We start from the raw sequence: 18,784 nt of genomic DNA on the forward strand, positions 1-18,784 counted from the left end.
TAGCATTAGCAGCCGGCTCCTCCTCAGCTGTATCCTGGCAGCAGCGTTAGCAGCAGAGAAGCCGGACTTGCTCGAACGGTCCGCTGGAAAACCGAAGATCAAGGACGCGGCGACACGGCCCTGCCATGGCAGCCGCCCGTGGGCAAACAAATCAGTCTCCAGCGTGCCGCTGTCCAGCAACCTCGAATCTGTAGGGGGGGGAGGGGGGCGGACACGACTCGCGGCAGTATTTTGAATTTGAGTGCAGTGACCGTTTTGGCCACATTCCTACATACAGCGGCTTTAACTTTAAGGTGAAATTCTAAGACAGCGTCTCAATTTTAAGAATGTTCGTAGAATTTTGTCACTAGGAGCAACTCTTAGTAGTAGGAAGCTTTGTGAGTATGGCCCCAGATCGGTTTCTCAGGGGTTGGTTGAGTCCAAATCCGGCAAACGAGTAAAGTCAATATTGGACCTACATTCATCGGATGGCAAGAAACACAACCACAGTCAATTGCAAGTGAACATGTTAGCCATCACAATATAAGACAATGATATAGCAGGTTGCGCTGAAGTTCTTCTGCCACCAAGTGGCCAAATCATCAGTTAACGCAGCTTTATTAGTTTGATCTCTCGACGTCCTTTACTTGATCGTTTCTCTGCTTAATTAGTGTGTTTGTTAACTTGCACCTCGTTACATTTACTTTGTCAGTTCTTTTTCTGTAGTTGAATTATCTGACACTATACTTTTTGTTGAGTCAGTAGGTGACTCATGTTGCTCAGAGTGTGGTATTGTGCTTTATTGAAAGCAATTATGACGGGTTGCCTACGTGTGGTGGTTTCAGCATTCACATCCAATTAGCGATGAAAGCCATCACTTTTGATACAATGAGTCACAAGTGGAGGTGAGTGAAATGTAGACAGTCCGTCCTCTGTAGTACGGCTTCTTTCACTTTGAGAAGCCTGGCACTAAGAGAGTGGGAGGGAAAGAGAGTAAGCAATAGAGACAGAGCGAGGGAGGGAGGGAGGGAGGTATGTCATGCACTGGATTACAACCAGTGTGTGTTTGGGAGACGAAGACTACTGCTACTCTGTTGGGTATTGAGCTTTAACTCAACCTTTCAAAGTAGTTTCAAGGGAAAGTTTGCGGTGAACAGATTCAGCACTTTGTACAGGTAAGAGAAGTCAACTTTGGGAACAGTGTTTTGTGAGTTGAGAGTAGTAATTTTTTCTTTTTGTGGGGCTGTGTGCAAAAGGGGGTGTGTCTGGAAAAAAAAAGAAGTGTAGGGAAGTGAGCACCGAACAGCAAGAACTTTGATCCAGTTTAAAGTTGTGTCCTTGTGTCCACTGTGTTTAAGTCTAAACAGAAGGAAGTGAACACTATGTGCCTGTTTTGTCTTGCTGCCTGTGTGTGTTACTCTCTTATTAAACCGAGCTTCCTGACTCTGCTTGTATATACACAGGAAGAGCAGGCAGTGCAATATCAGAGTGTTACTTTTCATGACAGTCATTTAAGTGTTTGCACAATGTTTCACTTCATTGTCTTGCTTTATTGTGTGCAGCCATGGTTCAGATATCCAGTGTTAGAGTTAATTTCAGTTTCAGAGGTCCACCTCAGTGTGCCACTTCTGGAGCACCTTTCTGTGTGTTAGGTGTGTGTGGTAGAGTTGTGGAGTTTGTCCTAATTTGCCATCCACACCTCCAGTTATCTGTTTGGCTGCTCACAATCTGATGAGGAATGTTGAGTTTGCATTTCCTGTAAATCAGAGTCTCTCCCGCAGGTCAGGTCGGGTCAATCTGCTCCAAGGTTTCCAGACTTCTCACGTGTGCCTGCACGCCTGTCTGCAGCAGTGTGTTTACATTCATTTGATCTGATTTATAGAGAGTACTCCTTGTCCCAAGTTAACCATTGCTCTTTGTGTAACACAGTCTTGCGAGAGGTGTTGCATTGTGGGGATTTTGTGGTGGATTTTGTGGTATTTTGTGGTGAATGATAAAAGTGTAAAGTAAATCCAGGCTTTTCAAAAATAAGATGTTTTGATTTTAGCTTTCATTCTGCTTGCTGTACTTTAAACCAAGGAAGCTTTGGTTTTTGGAATTCAGCCGTTTACACAATTACACACACTCCGCAACCGCCCACACACACCCAGTGTCTGAAGGTAGTGTGTTTTATGTTGGCAGGAACCATCGCTGGCACGGCAGAGCCCAGTAGACAGGAGGAGAGGGAGGGATCTGAAGAGGAGTGCCCAGACCGACTGTCTACAGCACTGGCTGGCAGCATGGTGAGCCAATCACACTGTATACTGTTTATATCTGCTGTAGAGTCCTGACTACTCTTAAACGAGTGCTGCTCTGAACTCCCAACATGCTTTCTGAAGGTAAAATAGCAAGACTTTTTCTCCCTGACACAGGAAATGGCACCTAACACCTTCAGGCCTGAACAGAGCACAATGTGGCGCAACATGTTTAATGACAAAATGCGCAGCTCAAACTTTTGCCACTTTATAAACTTGCCAGATGTGCCTTAGGGCTGTACAAATGATTGTGCAATTTTTTGTTGTCACACAGCAGTTACCATATATGATACTTTATAATATTGGCCCATCAGAAATCAGAAACTTCGACTTCAGTAATGAAGTACGGTAGTCTGCTCTTGTTTATAAAATGTATGTGCAATAAAAAAAAGTGTTTATGAGATCATGATATAATAGACAAATATTGATTAGCATTGCTTTAAAAAAAGGACAAATGTAGCATCACAGAGACATCGGGTAAGGCTCCTCAAGGCAACGTTTTGGAGTGGGGAGCCTGTGAGGGATCATATTATCGTCGCTGCCTTAGACCCCAATCAGACAGAGCGCATTTTGTGCACCCATCTTTATCTTAACCGCTATTTTGCTGTGAAGTAAACTCACAGATCTGTACCTTAAAATCTGTTTAAAAATAGACAGGTGGAGGGAACTTGGAGAATGGAGATCTGTGTGTGTACATGAGACTTTCAGTCAGAGGAGAAATCACAGGGAGTACCACCAGCTGGCCCAGGAGCTGTCCAGGAGCTTTGCCTGGATGATGGTCGGTTGAAGGCGTATTTTTGGACGAGTTTGACAATCTGCTGTCAACTGTCGGGCCTAACTACAGATGGTAAAATGTTAGAAAGTAGTTGAAGCTGGGCCGCCCTGTAGCTTACCTGATAGAGTGGGCGCCCCATGCACTAAGGCTCCATCTTTGCCGTAATGGCAGCGGGTTTCGAATCCAACCCAATCCTGTCAAAATGAAGGCTAAAAGCCAAAAAAAGGCTATAATTTGTTTAGTGTGTTTTGCTGCTTGCCTAGGTCCTCGAAGAAAGGGGGCTAACGTTAGTTATGCTACCATGTGTTGTCATTGCCACTAAAGAAGGCCCGCTTCTCATTTCATCTGATTGGACAATGGAGGGAAAAGGGCAATAACACTGGGCACTTCATTTCACTCTGAGTGGAAGTTTTTTTCAGCTCTAGATGTTCAAAGCGCTCTGGCAAAAAAAGTGAGGTGCTTAGCAAGACAAAAGCAGCGAGCAAGATGCTTTTTTTGAGAACAATTGCACGGGATGCCCTGGTAGCTCACCTGGTAGAGCCGCACCCCATATAGCCTGAGTCCTGCATGTCCTCCTCTCTCCCCCCCTTTCATACTACCTGTCCTGTCAAATACAGGTCAAAAAGCCAAAAAATAAATAATTTTTAAAAAGCCAACCCAGGCTGCTTGAAGGCGCTCTCTCTGATCGGGGCCTTACTCTGACTCCTGCTGGTTCTTCATGGTCCCTGCAAAGATGAATCAACCAGTATGCAAATAAATAATAACAATTCAGCCATAGTCAGCACTCAACAAGGATTTTTGGAACAGCAATCTGAGTGAATGAAAGTAGACTGTCCTCAGGCAGCATCCCTCTTCTCCGCAGTAGCAGTTTCCTCAGCAGGGTTACGACTTTATTGCATTGTTTGTTTCATTCAGGAACGTGCCCCTGCATCAGTTAAAGTGTTGCAGATGTTACCAGTCTTTGATGTAACTGCCTGCCACGTGTCTCATGTTTAGTTCTCTGTTTTGGAGCACATCCACAACCTTTTGACCTTAAGATCGCACGGAGAAGCTCATATGTGACATTTCAAAGTATTGAATGTGCATGTCCTAAAGCACCGCACTCAACTGCAACATGCATATTCAGTGACATTTGTACTGAATGTGAACCTTGGCCTAATTGCCAAAATGTGAAATAAAATGTTTGGGCTGTGGTTGAGTGGCGAAGCTGTCCACCTCAAGATGACCAAGGTATCCCTCTGTTAGAGTAAGTACTAAATTTGGATCTCGCCCTCTAGTGGATGCTGCTGTCTGTTCAGCTCTGACGCAAAACTAAGACTAAATGTTTTTTGTATTATGTAACATTGTCATGAAAGTAATTGCTGCAGGTAGATGGAGGAGTAATTGTGCTGCTTCAAGTTGTTTCATGCACTTGTGTCTGATTCAGAGTGTTTCTTTTGGAATGCTGAGTCTCAGGTTTTTCTCTACATGAGACAAGCAGTTGTTTGTCTAATCATGCTGAAGTCGGGGTCCGTAGGGTTGTAATTACACTAAAGCTAGCGTAGCAAATAGGACGTGCACGATGCAAGACTATTTATAGGTCACAACTCTACTTACATTTTAGAAGAGCAATGCAAGCTGTGCACTTTATTTTTAGCTAATTATGAAGTGTATGTGCTGCGATGACTTAACCAGTGTTTCCAGTTTATTTGATTGAAGTGCTCCATTTCTCAGAGCTTAAAGGGACAGTCACCCCAAAACAAATATTTCTCAACTTAGCTGTGGCGCTGGTTATTAATCTAGATTGCTTTGGTGTGAGTTACCAAGTGTTGGAATTATCAGCCATAGAGATGTCTGCCTTCTCTCCTGTATAGTGAAACTAGATGGCATGGCACTCGACTTGTGGTGCTCAAAACACCAATAATATACATTTGAAAACCCAACAGCAATGTCTCTTTACAGAGATCATGACCAGGTTACTCAAGATAATCCACAGACCAGTACCTACTAGTAGAACCGTTTAATTCTGTTCCATTTTTCCGTACCTCAGTTGAGGTACAGTACCTAGCTCACTAATCCGATACCAAAGGTGGAGCTAGAAACACTGTAGTCTGTTTATTGGTCAATAGAGAATCAACACCCTACAGTGGTCTGTAACTACTGTTCATATAGTGGTAACTTTACACACATTAGTCAACAATAACCATAACATGAAAGGATGTTTTGCTGCCTTTCCATCTTTAGCAGTTAACAGTCAACAGCTACAGACTTAAAAAAAATAACTTAATTGACTGTGCCCCTTAAAGTGTACCGACAGCAGCTACTTGCAACTTTAAGGGTTGAATATGTTCTTCATTTTATTCAATTCATGAGTTGATGTCACGAATCAATCAACACACCCTGTCTCTGCTTTGAACACTCCAACCTGTTCTTTTATGCTCTGAAAATCTCACACAACCCTATTCTGTAGACGACCAGCAAGGTGCAGACATTTCTCTGCATTATTGGTGTCTGGTATCAACTGCAAGTCTGCAACTACATAAAAGAGTACTGTGTGATGGAAACTCAAAACAGATCTATGGTTTAGGTACGTGTCATGGGTTACGTACTGTTCTGAGGGTACTATATCAAGAGTGTGTGGTGGAAATGCGGCTTGAACTGGCTCAGTGGTGCTAGGTGAGCTAGCAGTAGATGCACTCTTCCTTCTGTGCAGTGATACGATTGGTGGGTGTAGTTTGGTAGAAAGAAAATAGTTCCTGGATCAAACTGCTCACAACAAGGTCTGTGGATTTTCTCAAGTAACTGGATAATTATTTCTGGAAAGAGACACTGCTGTTGAGTTTCTCAAATGTATTTTTTTGACTCTTTGAGCACCACGAGCCGAGTGCCGTCTAGTTCCATTATATTGGAGAGAAGGCAGACATCTCTACGGCCAATATCTCCAACAACTCACACCAAAACAATCTAGATCTATAAATAACACCATAGGTCAGAGGAAAAACATTTATATTTTAATTTGGGAGTGAACTGTCCCTTTAAAATAATTGCATGAACATATAGGTCTAATCATTGTACTGTGGATATTATATGTCTCATCAGAAATTTTAGCATAGAATATGGTAAATAATGTATGTTATAATATACTTTTTTAGAATTAATACCACCATTATACTTTATAATTGCACATTAGGACCTGTCACTTTGCTGTTTCTCAGTGAATGCAGAGTAATTGTCCCTCAGCCGGGATAGACAGTGCTTTAAGAGAGGGTAAGCAGTGACCACATGAGTGACAAAGTCCTCTTGAAACTAATGGGCGCAGCTTTTATGGGACAGAAATAGGAAGTGTAACAGGAGGATGTGTGTCCCGAGGTTCTGGTCAACTGGGTCCACAGAATGCCACCGTGGCCAGCTGCCCAGCTCTCAGCCTTTTTATGGGACACACAGTCGAGCTCTGGGCTTAATTGATGGCGGAGCTGATGAACAAATAATGTGCCCACCGAGGCGCGTAAAATGAGGATGCAGACCCCTGTTAGTCCTGGGCTAGTCCTGTGTTAAAGTTCAGTTTCATACAATTCTGAAAGGCATCTTTTCATTGACCTGGGGCTACTCCTAATAGTTGACCAAACCAATGAGTCTTACCAAACCTCAAACTCCATTCAGGAGCTGAGACTTGTCGATGTCATGCTGCCCATGGTAATCACTGTGAAGAGATGGCACTTATTGCTGCATGATGATGACAGCACAACTGCCTAAGTACTGAAGAGGTAACTAACGGAAGAAACTGACATGAGATTGGAGCTCACAGAGAGTCTCGAGACCAACATATATCTAAGGTGCTGTCCTAGACCCATGTTTTAAGACACCTTAGAGTACTCTTCTACATCACTGCAACAGCAACAGTTCAATCACTGGAGATCAGCAAAACCCATATTTGAACTTAGAAGAATATTTCACCCCCGAAAGGATCATTTGTATATCAGTTATTCATCCCACTTTACGTTGACTTTGTGAAGCAAACTTTGTTTTTCCCAGGTCTCCACGATGAATGAAGCGTCCAAAAACTGAAAAAGTTCTTCATGTACTGAAGTCATAGGGGACCATGTTTTACAACAGCAAAACTATACCAAAACATCAGTGTACAAACTCCCACAACTCGTGCAGTATAATCTAAGTCTCATTTATTCAGTTGTATATCTCCCAAACAGACAGTGCTATCAGATGGGAAACAGAATTGAAGCTGAAATTTCTATGCTCTTTTCAAAGCCAGACTCCACTGACAAAAACAGTAATTTTACCTCACTGAACATGGGAGGTGCTGGTCTACTGCTGCCTCGATCAGTTAGTTAGTGTTTGTTTTTGTTTGACTTTGATGAATCCAAACTAACCCTTTAAAACTCCAAAGAAACACAGTAACTCAAATAAACTAGCTGATCGAGGGAGTGGTAGACCAGCAGCTCCCGTATCCAGCTAGGTAAAATTGCCATTTTTGTCAGTGGAGTCTGGCTTTGAAGAGAGCATAGGTAAGTTTTATTTTCAGTTTCTCATCTCCCTGTCAGAAAGGGCTGCCTTTTTGGGAAGTGCTGAGCATGCGACTGGATAAATGAGACTTGGATTATGCTGCACAAATTGTGTGTGAGTTTGTCAACAGATGTTTTGATATAGTTTTACTGATGTTAAACCAGATCCCCTTTGACATGACTTAAATTCTGCATTACTTTTCTCCATTTTTGGATTCTTCGTTCAATGTGGAGTCTTAACACAGGGTGAGTAATTGATACACAAATGGTGATTTGGGGGTGAAGTGTTCCTTTAAGTTACTCTATGATGGGCAGATACACAGACATTCGTAATATTTGTGCAACATGAATAAGCAGTTGTTATTTTTAGGAGTATGGTGAAACTATAATAGTAGGTCATTTGTAAGTTGCTGTGTGGCCACAGCTAATGATATTTCCGTCTGTCCTCAGTTGTTGTTGATCTAAGGGTTGTTTTCTCAGGTGGGATGTGAGACATTTGTTCCAGCAGTTTGTTCCACAGGTAATATGATCCCTTTAATCCTTCTTGTGAAGCCGCGTTTAATTGCTTCCCAGCCTCCGGCTTTTTCGCTGAAACAAAACGGGAAGTATTGAGTTCATACTGTTGTCCACTCACGCTGCCGTATTGTTCGCCGGATAATGCAAGCATGGAAATGAGGACAATGGGGTTGTTTTACCCTGTCCTCAGTACCCAGGATGCATTGTAATGCTACCTTGGTGGGGTTGTGGGGAACACCATGCAAAGATGGGTGTTCCTGTGTCACTGCCCCATATGATGTTACCTGCTTACATAAGGATTACATCACCTGTGTGTGTGCTTGTTTTTAAACGCACTGACTGGACACCAGTAGCTTGCAGCGAGTTTTGTAGTTGGAGTCAGAGGGTTCATTCCAGGTTGTTGTTGTTAATGATTTGACTGCCGTGCTCCTTAAGGGACTTTGGCTTCTAGCACCGTTTGACCCTGCTCTGGTTCCTGACGTCTGGCCGTCAGTGTTTGGTTTCCTTTTCTTTCTTTTCATTCAATTTAAATCGTAGTAACTTTAATGTTTTGTTCAGTGCTGAATGTGTTTTTTTAATATAGCCTGTTACCCAGAACTGTATGTTAGGAGTGTTCTGATACACAGTTTTGGGGGGTGACACTTGTGGTCTGCATATTGGACACCCTGTGTTTGCTTGTAATGCATCATATTGAAGGGATAGTTTGGATTTTTTGAAGTGGAGTTGTATGAAGTACTTATCTATAGTCAATGAATTACCTGCAGTAGATGTCAGTCGACACAACCCCAGTTTGAAGCAGCAGGCTGGAGTGCGTCATAGAAACTAGGTAATGTACAGCTGTGGAGGGGGGAGCAGCAAAACTGATTTTAGTCACCTAAAAAAAATCAATATCACTTTCAGCATATGCTTTATTTGGAATATTTTCACCGCTTCACCTTGCTGTCAGACAATGATTTCCAACGGGGAAATAAAACTGTGATGTAGCTCTCTTTAAAGCCAGACTCCATTGAGAAAAACAGTGATTTTAACATTGTTTTACACAGGAGCTTCTGGTCTACTGCACCTTCAATCAGTTATTTCTTGTGTGTTTTTGTGTGACTTTGGCAGTGAAGAGAGTTAGTTCAGATTCACCAAAGTCACATGATCACACTAGCTAAGTGATTGAGGCAGGAGTAGACCAGCAGCTCCTCTGTTCAGCGAGCCAAAATGACTGTTTTCCTCAATGGAGTCTGGCTTTGATGAGAGCATAGATGGGGAACTAAGCCTTTCACAGATTCCCCATTGGAACAGGGTGTCTGATGGCAAGGTAAAGCAGTGAAAACACTCTCAATAAAGCACACTTACACTTAATCTGATATTGATTTTTTTTTTGTTAAAGTAGATAAAATATGTTTCATTGCTGCCCACGTCCACAGCAGTACATTGCTTAGGCCCTGTGTCGACGCTTCTGCATGCTTCTCCAAACCGGTGGCGTGCTGACCGCCATCTACTCATTCAACTCCAATTTGAAAAATCCGAACTATCCCTTTAAGCTTAATCCTGCTTCAGGATAAAAGGCCAGAGTTGTCACAGCTAACTGCAACAAAACACTTCTTACATAGAGGACACAACACAGAAAACTGCAATCATTTTACCCACAAAAAGACTGGAATTGGTTTGAAAACACGTGTTGTAGACTGCAGTTTGCTGAGTAGTTACAGGTTATTGCTTATATGGCTTTGTTAAAGTCAAAAAAATAACTGAATTTAAAGACACCTAAAACACAAATGTGCAAATATTTTCTGGAGTTTGAATAGCTCCATATAGACGCCTAATGCCTCATGTATTATTCATATCCTACTTCAATAGCAGTGTGTCAACATGTGGGCTGACACTCTGTGTTCGTGACTCGCTGCCCTCCTTTCCTAAAATAAAACCTGAGACACAAGAGGCCAAATCTGGCGCTCACTTTTGCGGGCAGCTTGGGTGGAGCTGGGCGGACAGAGAGAGGGGGGCATTTGAAGCCCAGTGTTCGGACTGTGGGCCCACTTGTCATGACTAAAGCTGCAATCTTCAAATGTCCATCTATCCATCTTTTTTTCCTGGATGAATGTGGATACACTGGGAAATTATTTGAAAGCTGTACACTTTCATTTAGTGTTAAAAAGAAAACAACAACACTCTTTCATCTTAGCATAGTTGAGTTTTGAATGACATGCCTGCTGAGTTTATACTAACAGTCTGAATAAAGACTTCAAGAATCTTGTTGTATAGTCTCGGTAATCTCATCAAGAGAAAGCCTCTCTCACTTCCAAGCCTGATGAGGCTGCACTTGTCCAGGATATGAAGTCTCAATCACTGGGATTTTGCCAAAGAAATAAACACATCACACAAAGTTAGTTGCTGAGCGATTTCTCTGTCACACATCACAAGAAAGAGGAGCTGGCATGGCTTCTACAGAGTGCATTTTTCTTTCTCGTAAAGCTGGCACGTTCGAGCTTAAGTGCAATGCATAATACTTTATTTCACTTCTCCATTCCGCTTGAGCATAATAAATGTAACGGGTCACAGGTTTTCCACATGACATGAAAGTGATTCTTGGCAAGGTTCTGCTTGATTTGTGGAAGTGCGTTTAATAGTTCAGAGTCCATTTACCTGATGAGATTGAAGTCATACTGCACACGAGTGCAATGTGTCATGCCTCCTGCAGCAATGAGGTTCTCCCTTCTAATATATTGCCATACTAAAGTATGATAGATTTAAAGATGATTTGACTAGGCAGTAAAAAATGATGCAACCGAATCGCCAGAAAAGGGTTGGCATTGTACATTTCTCCAAACCAAGGATATATCACATTTGCTTGTTATTATGTAGCAGATTCATTGAAACTTTAGTGCTGTGGTTGACTTTTTGCTCTAAAATACGCAGTTTGGGAGACACAATCCCGGCTAGAAATGCCATTGATGTCTCTGAAAAAACAACTGCTTTTCATGCCTAAAAAGCTGCTTGAAGCACAGTCACTGGTCCCTAAAGAAACACCCATGTTTGGTGCATAAAAAGCCATGGAAACAGCGATGACTCACTTAAAAAGAAATTAAAAATGTGGTTCTGTCTTGAACAGTGGTCTGCAGCTTGGCAGGCGTCTCACCAAGCTGTCATGCAATGGGCATTGTTTTTAAATTTAATTTGGATGTGCTAAATAGAATATAATAACCTAATATAACGTAATTATTCTGAGTCCAACATGTTGATAGATGTTATAGAATAGGCTAATTTTCCCACTGGACAGTTATATACATGTTCTGCTTGCAGCTGGACCCATGATTTCTAAAACTGACGCAGAATTGAAGATGAGCAAAGAATGTTTTGCAGTCTATCTTGGGGAAAAATGAGTACGTCTCAAATGAGAAAACCAAACAGCCAAATAATATTCTAATCAGAAATTGAAGCACTTACAGATAGAGTCAGCTTCCATGTACAATACTCGCCAATGGACTTTAATTTCTGTCTTCACTGGGCAACTGTGGCTCAGGAGGTAGAGCAGTCGTGGTTCGATCCCCTGCAGTTTAGATGTCGAGGTGTCCTTGGGCAAGATACTGAACCCCGAATGCTCCTGATGGCTATGCCATCTGTGTCTGGTTATCACTTCTGATGAGCAGGTGGCACCTTGCACGGTAGCCTCTGCCACCAGTGACTGAATGTGTGTGTGTGAAAGGGTGAATGCTGGTTTGTGTTGTAAAGTGCTTTGAGTGGTTACTTGCAAGACTTTTTCCTTGGCACTTTTAGCTGCGCCAAGTCAAACTATGCTGCGTTGATTTGTGTTTCCACTATCAGTTTAAACATGCTTTTTTTGCCTGAGATGGACCATCTCTAGGGTCAGGCCAAAGGGTTGTCACGATACTGGAATTTCAAACTAGAATACTTTAAGAACTGTTTTTTTTATATAATTTTCAATAACACAATAAAATATTTGACATTGAGGGCATAAAGTTTAAATGTTGTATTAAAGGATAAATAGAAACAGGCTATAACATGACAGCAATGACTTTTCTGTCTTGGTAAGTAGCAGAGAACAGCAGAAGGACTGTGGTAAACACTAACAATAAGAGAGAGCAGGAAAGCTCATCTCAAATCACCTCTAAAAAACGAGAGCATAGGCTATCTGTTTGGGCGAGTGAAAATATGCTGGCAGTCTAGACATGGGGTTACACCGATGGGGCAGACAGGAAAACAGAAGAACGTTTCGTTGGGTCACAAGCGCGTCATCGGTTCAAGACACACCTTCAAGCGGGTACCCCTGTTGTATAGAGATGGAGATCCCTGCAGCGCTTGGCTGACGCACAAAGTCAAACCAAGCCAGCACGTGTGCATGGAAAAGGGCTAATGGAGACGTATGAACGGCAGCAGATTCCGTGTCTTTTCGAGTGAGAATTGAATTGTAAGACCCCTAAAACCTGATTCTGGGATTGAAATGGAAACATATACTTGGGTTGAATAGTTTCTTTACATGGATTATACATTACCACAATAAATCATTACAATAACCACACCGCCTATGGAAATTCATCCTGTTGAAATGAGGCTCTACCATGTCAAAATGACATTACAGCACCTCCTCAGTAATATAAATCCTATTTCAATAGTGCTGCATTGTGCATCCAGGCTATACTACGCTATACATGTTACATAATGTGGGGTCATACAGTTGAAGGCAAGTGGCTGTCACGACTCTGCCAGGGAGGAGGCTCGGGTAAGAGGGGGAAGGGCTGCGTGTCCCCCCTGTAGTATGCTGGAGACTGTATGTGTACACTATGTACATCCACTGACCTTCTCTTATTAGTACAGGAATGTGCTGCAGCTACGTTACTGCAAAGATGCACCGCACTTGTGTAGGACAGTGCCAAAAAGACACTGAGAGACAGGTGAGGGAGAATTTGTGTCTGTAGAATGCTGTGTCACTGGAGATCTCCGCATACACACACCCTCCCTCCTCTGTCCTTGCCTCCTGCACTACATCAGTCACTGCCAATGCAACGGTTTTGTGATGGGATAGTGTCCTACCACTGGATGGGGTGTCTCTTCGCGCTCCGTCTGTGTGTATGAGTTTGCTTCAGGTAGTGTTTTGTGTGCATACAGCTGCCAGCATACAGAATACTGCGGCTGATCATATGGTGCATGCATGGCAGTCGGAGCATCTTCTGGTTGCCGGCAGCATCCTCTGAGCTTTACCGCCTTGTTGCTGAGGGAGAAGCGAATTAATGAGGAGATATCGGTGAAGGGTGAACAAGGAGGGAGTGGGGGAGGAGTAAAAGATGAGAGGGAGACAAGGGGAGAAATGTGGGCACGTGAATGTGAGAGAGAGAGGTAGATGCGCATGCAGAGGGTGGAGCTTAGCATCAGGCAGTTCCCTCTGTCTTCCTTTCTCTCCTGCTCTCTCTTCTAGCAGTTTCCCCCCCATCCGTTTGCTACATTTGAGATTGCACATCTGCAGTGATTTTATCACTTTTGTGTTCTCCTCAGTTGTGACTCAGCTGATCGTGTGGACCGCCGCTCTTCTTTGTGTTTATGGACTATCCTCCCTCTCTCAGCAGTGCAACAGGGGCTGTGTTCAAACACCAGCGTGCTCTCTCTCCCCACTGTGGGAGCGGTGGGGGGGTGGGGTGGGTTCCTAAATGAAAGTCGGGACCGGCGTGTCAGACCACAGCACCTCTTGAGAAGGGGGAAAAGGTGTGGGGGGGGGAGAGGGGCGGCAGGCAGAGGGGTTTGGAGCGGACGAGGGGTGGACGGGCTCCGGCTGGGAGAAGAATGGTTATGCCGGCTCCTCGTGCTCTGGTCGTGCTGCTGCTCTGTAGGCTGCGTGTCATCCAGGCACAGCCCTGCCTCTCCTCGACATGAGCCTCGCAGGAAGGGTGTCCTGCTCCATGCTCAACTGCTTTGTAAGTCCACAGGCTTTTATTTGGGTGTTTTGTTTGTGATGGGTGTGTATTAAAACCCTGCCTTAGCTAACTCGCCTGCATGTGTGTGCCTGCCGGACAATCTGTGGGGGATGGGGGGGTGGGCGTGTTGGTCGACACACGTGAGCGCTGCAGTTATTAGTGACAAGCCCACACTCTCTCCACACTCCACATACAAATAATTGAATTACCTCTGGGTCTTCTCATGCGTGTGACAATGAAAAGCTACTTTATTACTCTCATCACTCAGCTCTGTTGTATTGAAGGCCTTGAGCTGCCGGTGTGTTGATTGGCAGTGAGGAGAGGAGTAAGATGTGTAAGATGCATGTTCTGCTGTGAGGAGCACATTGTGCGCTCCTCAGTGCTGCCTTAGAGCGGTGAAGTATGTTCACTGCAGTGGAGAACCTGCATTGAGGATTTTGTGGTACTGGGATGTACAGGGGCCGATGACTGATGTAGAACAGGTGTTTCTCTTAGTTTGCATCTTGAGACAGAGACGTCAAAAGGTTGGCGGTTTAGGAACAACAGAGTGGCCTTTGCCTCCTGTCCCTCAGCCTAAATTAGCTGATGATGCACAAGTTAGCTTCCGACCTATGAGTGATGTCCACAGTCCACTGTCTGAGCTTTTTAATTGCCTGATTAATAGGCTATTTATTAACTTTGGCAAAGCCTCTTTTTTCAAGTAAATACTAAATTCTTTCACATTCACCTGCCAGCTTTCCCATATTATTGATGCTCTGAATTTTATTTTGGACCTTTAAAGTTTTTTCGTGCAATGAATTTGCACATCAATGAAATTATTGAGTATGAGTACTTTTGCGCAAAATGTAAATATTATGCTGCGAAAAAGAGGCATCATTTTTCTTTGGAACAAGGTTGATTTTTCTGAGGTTTAGCACCATAAATAAAAGCATTAACTAATTACGTTGCATGTTTACTTTTGAAGATTAATAAACAACATAGAGGCTCTGTAGTCTGCACCGAAAACGCAAACTTGTTTCACCTTTCAGTCTTGACCAAGGCAGGGCATACCAGATCCACTCTTTCCATTCTTACCTTTCACAATAAAAGCCCTAGACATATACATTTTGTAAGAGCAGTTCACGAAGAGGAAACTTAATAAAATAGCTAACAGCAATGTAGACAATGCAAAAGCTAACCCCAGACAGGTGCTGCTGTGGGTCAATAACATCCTGGCAATATTAGTTAGCATCACAGCTGACAAATCTATTTGCATCAAAAACCTTTATTGAACAAGTGTTGCAACTGTTACAAATTCATTCGCTAATAGGAATAGTTTGGATGTGGAATATCAGCAGGTGAGTATTTTGAACTTTCATGTCGTTTACTCATCACGCCCCCGGTGTGTAAAGGCCTTAAGAGTCTGTACCCGAGCACAGCGGTGCTTTGTGATGAATCAAGCATCAGCATGCTAACATGCCTACAATGACAGTGCTAACATGCTGATGTTTAGCAGGTTTAATGTTCACCATGTTCACCATCTAGTTTAGCATGTTAGCATGCTAACCAGTGTTTTTTTTTCTTGCACGGTGTGTCCTTGTGTATTAGTCTGTATCCACTCTCAAAACAAATTTGTAGGGTCCATGAGCGTAGCACAGTCGAAACTCTTATTGAGTTCTTTTTTACCTCAGCAGCAGTGTGTGGAGTTTTGAATCCGATCAGAGCTGATCAGATCTGATTGAGTGATAAGAGGAGAAGCTATTTGTGAGTTAAACATAAACAATGAACCGTTTAGTTTCAATTTCACTGTGCCTGACGTTCTGCTGCTCCACCTTTGCCCAGACTATGCTCTGCACTGCGAGGGTTGGTACAATGAATAACTGGAGGGTATGTATATTCCAACAGTGCACCTAATGAACAGTCCGCCTTCAAAAATAGGAAATCAAAACATGGCAGCAGATGTTTCAATTGTGGTGGGCTGCCAGAAATAAATGAATATGAGGGAAACCCTGCTAATATTTTCTAATTAGCACTAAACAAAAAGCTGAGGCTGATGGGAATGTTATTAGTTTAGCAGGTATTTGGTCTTAAACCAAAGTATTTGACAAGATTTTAGCCTGATGAATGAGCTAGATGTAAAGTTAAGGGATCACCAAAGTCATTACAGTTCATCCTGAGAAGAACATAAATGTTAATACCAAGTATTACAGCAATCTATCCACTAGTTCTTGAGACATTTCACTCAGTATTATTAATCTAATTCTCTGTGTGACGCTGGAGGAAAAGTCAAGTGATCACCAAAGTCTTTACGATTCATCATCTGGCAACTAAAGTCTAGAATAATCATGGTTATCTATTCAGTAGTTGTGGAGATATTTTAGTCTGGACCCAAAAGGTGGACCGACCAACCAACAGACCAACAATAAAGCATTTTAGCAGTGCACAGTGTAATGCTAACATCACAGCATTTTCAACCACAATTGGCGTTGATATTGGGAAAACCCTAACCCTACTTTAATTTCCATCACGGTTTCTTCCAGAGAAAGAACTTATCAGGAGATCAGTAAGAACACAGCTGCTAGTTCCTCTTCTGGTCCTTAGAGACCATACATGGTCAGGCTTTACACTATTTATGATCTCGCTTTTAATATGTCTGTGGTGCAGCTGAGTCGGCAGTTCCTCTTCTGCGTCAGTGTCTCTATAATTTAGTATCCTCTGTTACTTCTGTGGATCACAGCGCTGTCAGTCTTCTTCTGTGGTAGAAGGCTGCAGTGTTGTGCTACGTTCCCATCATTGTGGCTATTGTTGTGATTGGAAAAAACATCTTCAGTTACTGTTCCTTTTATCTCCAATATATCATGTTTATCTCCCTCTGTGATATGGTGTCTGCACCAAATGGAACTATAAAAAGCCTAATTGAATTGGTTAAGATTTTTCCATGACTCAGATTCTATTACACCCACTAGCTAAATGAATAAAGAGTGTAAGTACAGCCAAAAGCTTTTGGGATATGCTTTAGGCTATATAACTTCTTGCACCCTCTTCGGTACATGTGATGGGGGTCTGCCTGACATCAAGGCAGTAACACCCTGAAAACTTCACAGGAAGTGACACAGTTAGTATGTTATGACACTGAGGGAGATCTCATGACCACAGCGTCCTGATAGAGGACAAAATGCAACACTATTAGACATAGCAGGTTGTATTTTGGCCTTTAAACAAAAGGATAGCTGGCACTTTTTGTGCTCCAAAATCTTGGTCTGTACGTACCTGCACACAGATCAAGATTTTCTTGTTTGAAGATATGTTGCCTTTGAATCATACTCCAGTTTAAGCTGTTTTCTGTGTGAAACAATTGCCTTGCTTGTTTGTGTGTTTTGTTGCTCAAGCTACTGTTTTGAGAAGGCCTACATTTTCACCCATCATTACATTTGCTAAATGTTCCCTGAGGTGTGTTTGCTTAAAAGGAACACTTCACCCCTCAAATGATCATTTGTATATCAGTTACTCATCTTGTGACACATAAAATATGCATGCCTTCGGTGAATGAAGAATCCAAAAACGGAGAAAATTCTTGATTAATCTGTGTCATAGGCACCCACGTTTAACAACAGCTAAGCTATTTAAAACATCTGTTTGAAAACAAATTCCCCCACAACTCGTGCAGTATAATCAGTCTCATTTATCCAGTTGTATGCTCAGTACTTCCCAAACAGACAGTCCTTATGATGGGAAACTGAACTGAAAGTGAAGCTTATCTATGCTCTCTTCAAAGCCAAAGTCCACTGATTAAAACAGCAATTTAACTTTGCCTTGATTAGTTAGTTTGTGTTATTGTGTGACTTTGGTGTTTTAAAGGGTTTGTTTGGATTCACCAAAGTCACACAATAACACAAACAACCCAACTAATCGAGGCAGTGGTAGACCAGCAACTCCCATGTTCTGTGAGGTGAAATTACTATTTTTGTCAGTGGAGTCTGGCTTTGAAGAGAGCATATATTAAGTTCCACTTTCAGTTAATTTCCCCGTCAGAAAGAGTTGCCTGTTTGGGAGGTTCAGAGCATACACCTGGATAAATGAGACTTAAATTATCCTGCACCAACAGTTTGTAAACAATTGTTTTGATATAGTTTGGCTGTTGGCTGTTTTTGGATTCTGCGTTCACTGTGGAGGCGAGAAAAACAAAGTTTTTCTTCATGAATTCAAAGTAACACTGGGTGAATAATTCATATACAAATGATCATTTGGCAGGTGAAGCATTCCTTTAAGAGGAATCGATATCTTAAACATGCCTATAAAGAGATATCTGTTCACGTCTCTGTATGCTACAGACTGTAGGTTTTGATGAATTTTGAATACTTGTCAAAAACGCGCCCCTCGCCTAGATTCCTCAGCTCCTCGAGTACAGCCCAAGACTAAAATGGGAGTGATCATTTAGAACATGGTGGTCTATGAAATATTAACATAGTCTGAGAGAGAGAGGACAGGGAGAAAGGAAGTGCATTTGAAAAGATTTGTCACACTCTGCCATCTTTGACCTTGACCCATTACTGAGACGGCACTGCCTAACACAACTTGATTGTTTTTCATTACATATTTGCTGCTTTTCATTCTGCCCCATCATTACTGTCTCTGTTTTCACCCTCCCTCGTCCTTTTCTTACTACGTGACATTCTTCACATTTCAGACACTGTGCCAAACTGTGTTTTGCCTCATTTGATACATCCAAAACAGCAAGTAACTGGACACTTCAAAGCAGACACATGTTTTGCACATCTCCGGGAGGTCACCTCTGCATCATGTAGTGGATCTCTAATCTGCACATCTCTA

The 18,784-nt window shown here is 42.6% G+C and overlaps 1 protein-coding gene across 4 annotated transcripts in view; it reads left to right on the top strand.

Annotated features, from left to right (window-relative positions):
• Positions 1–18,784, top strand: part of mtmr4 (myotubularin related protein 4) — a 68,160-nt gene that overhangs the window by 7,239 nt on the left and 42,137 nt on the right. Inside the window, exons 1-2 of one of the 4 annotated variants that reach the window (XM_050040245.1) lie at positions 1,016–1,154; positions 2,161–2,261. In XM_050040245.1, coding sequence (XP_049896202.1) covers positions 2,259–2,261 — 3 coding nt within the window. In that variant the 5' untranslated portion in view covers positions 1,016–1,154; positions 2,161–2,258. Of the gene's footprint in view, positions 1–1,015; positions 1,155–2,160; positions 2,262–13,842; positions 13,976–18,784 lie in introns of those variants that run through there. The other 3 variants (XM_050040244.1, XM_050040242.1, XM_050040243.1) reach the window with 3 other exon arrangements.

Source organism: Epinephelus moara, chromosome 3 (genome assembly GCF_006386435.1).
Source record: "Epinephelus moara isolate mb chromosome 3, YSFRI_EMoa_1.0, whole genome shotgun sequence".
In the NCBI taxonomy this organism is placed as follows: domain Eukaryota; kingdom Metazoa; phylum Chordata; class Actinopteri; order Perciformes; family Serranidae; genus Epinephelus; species Epinephelus moara.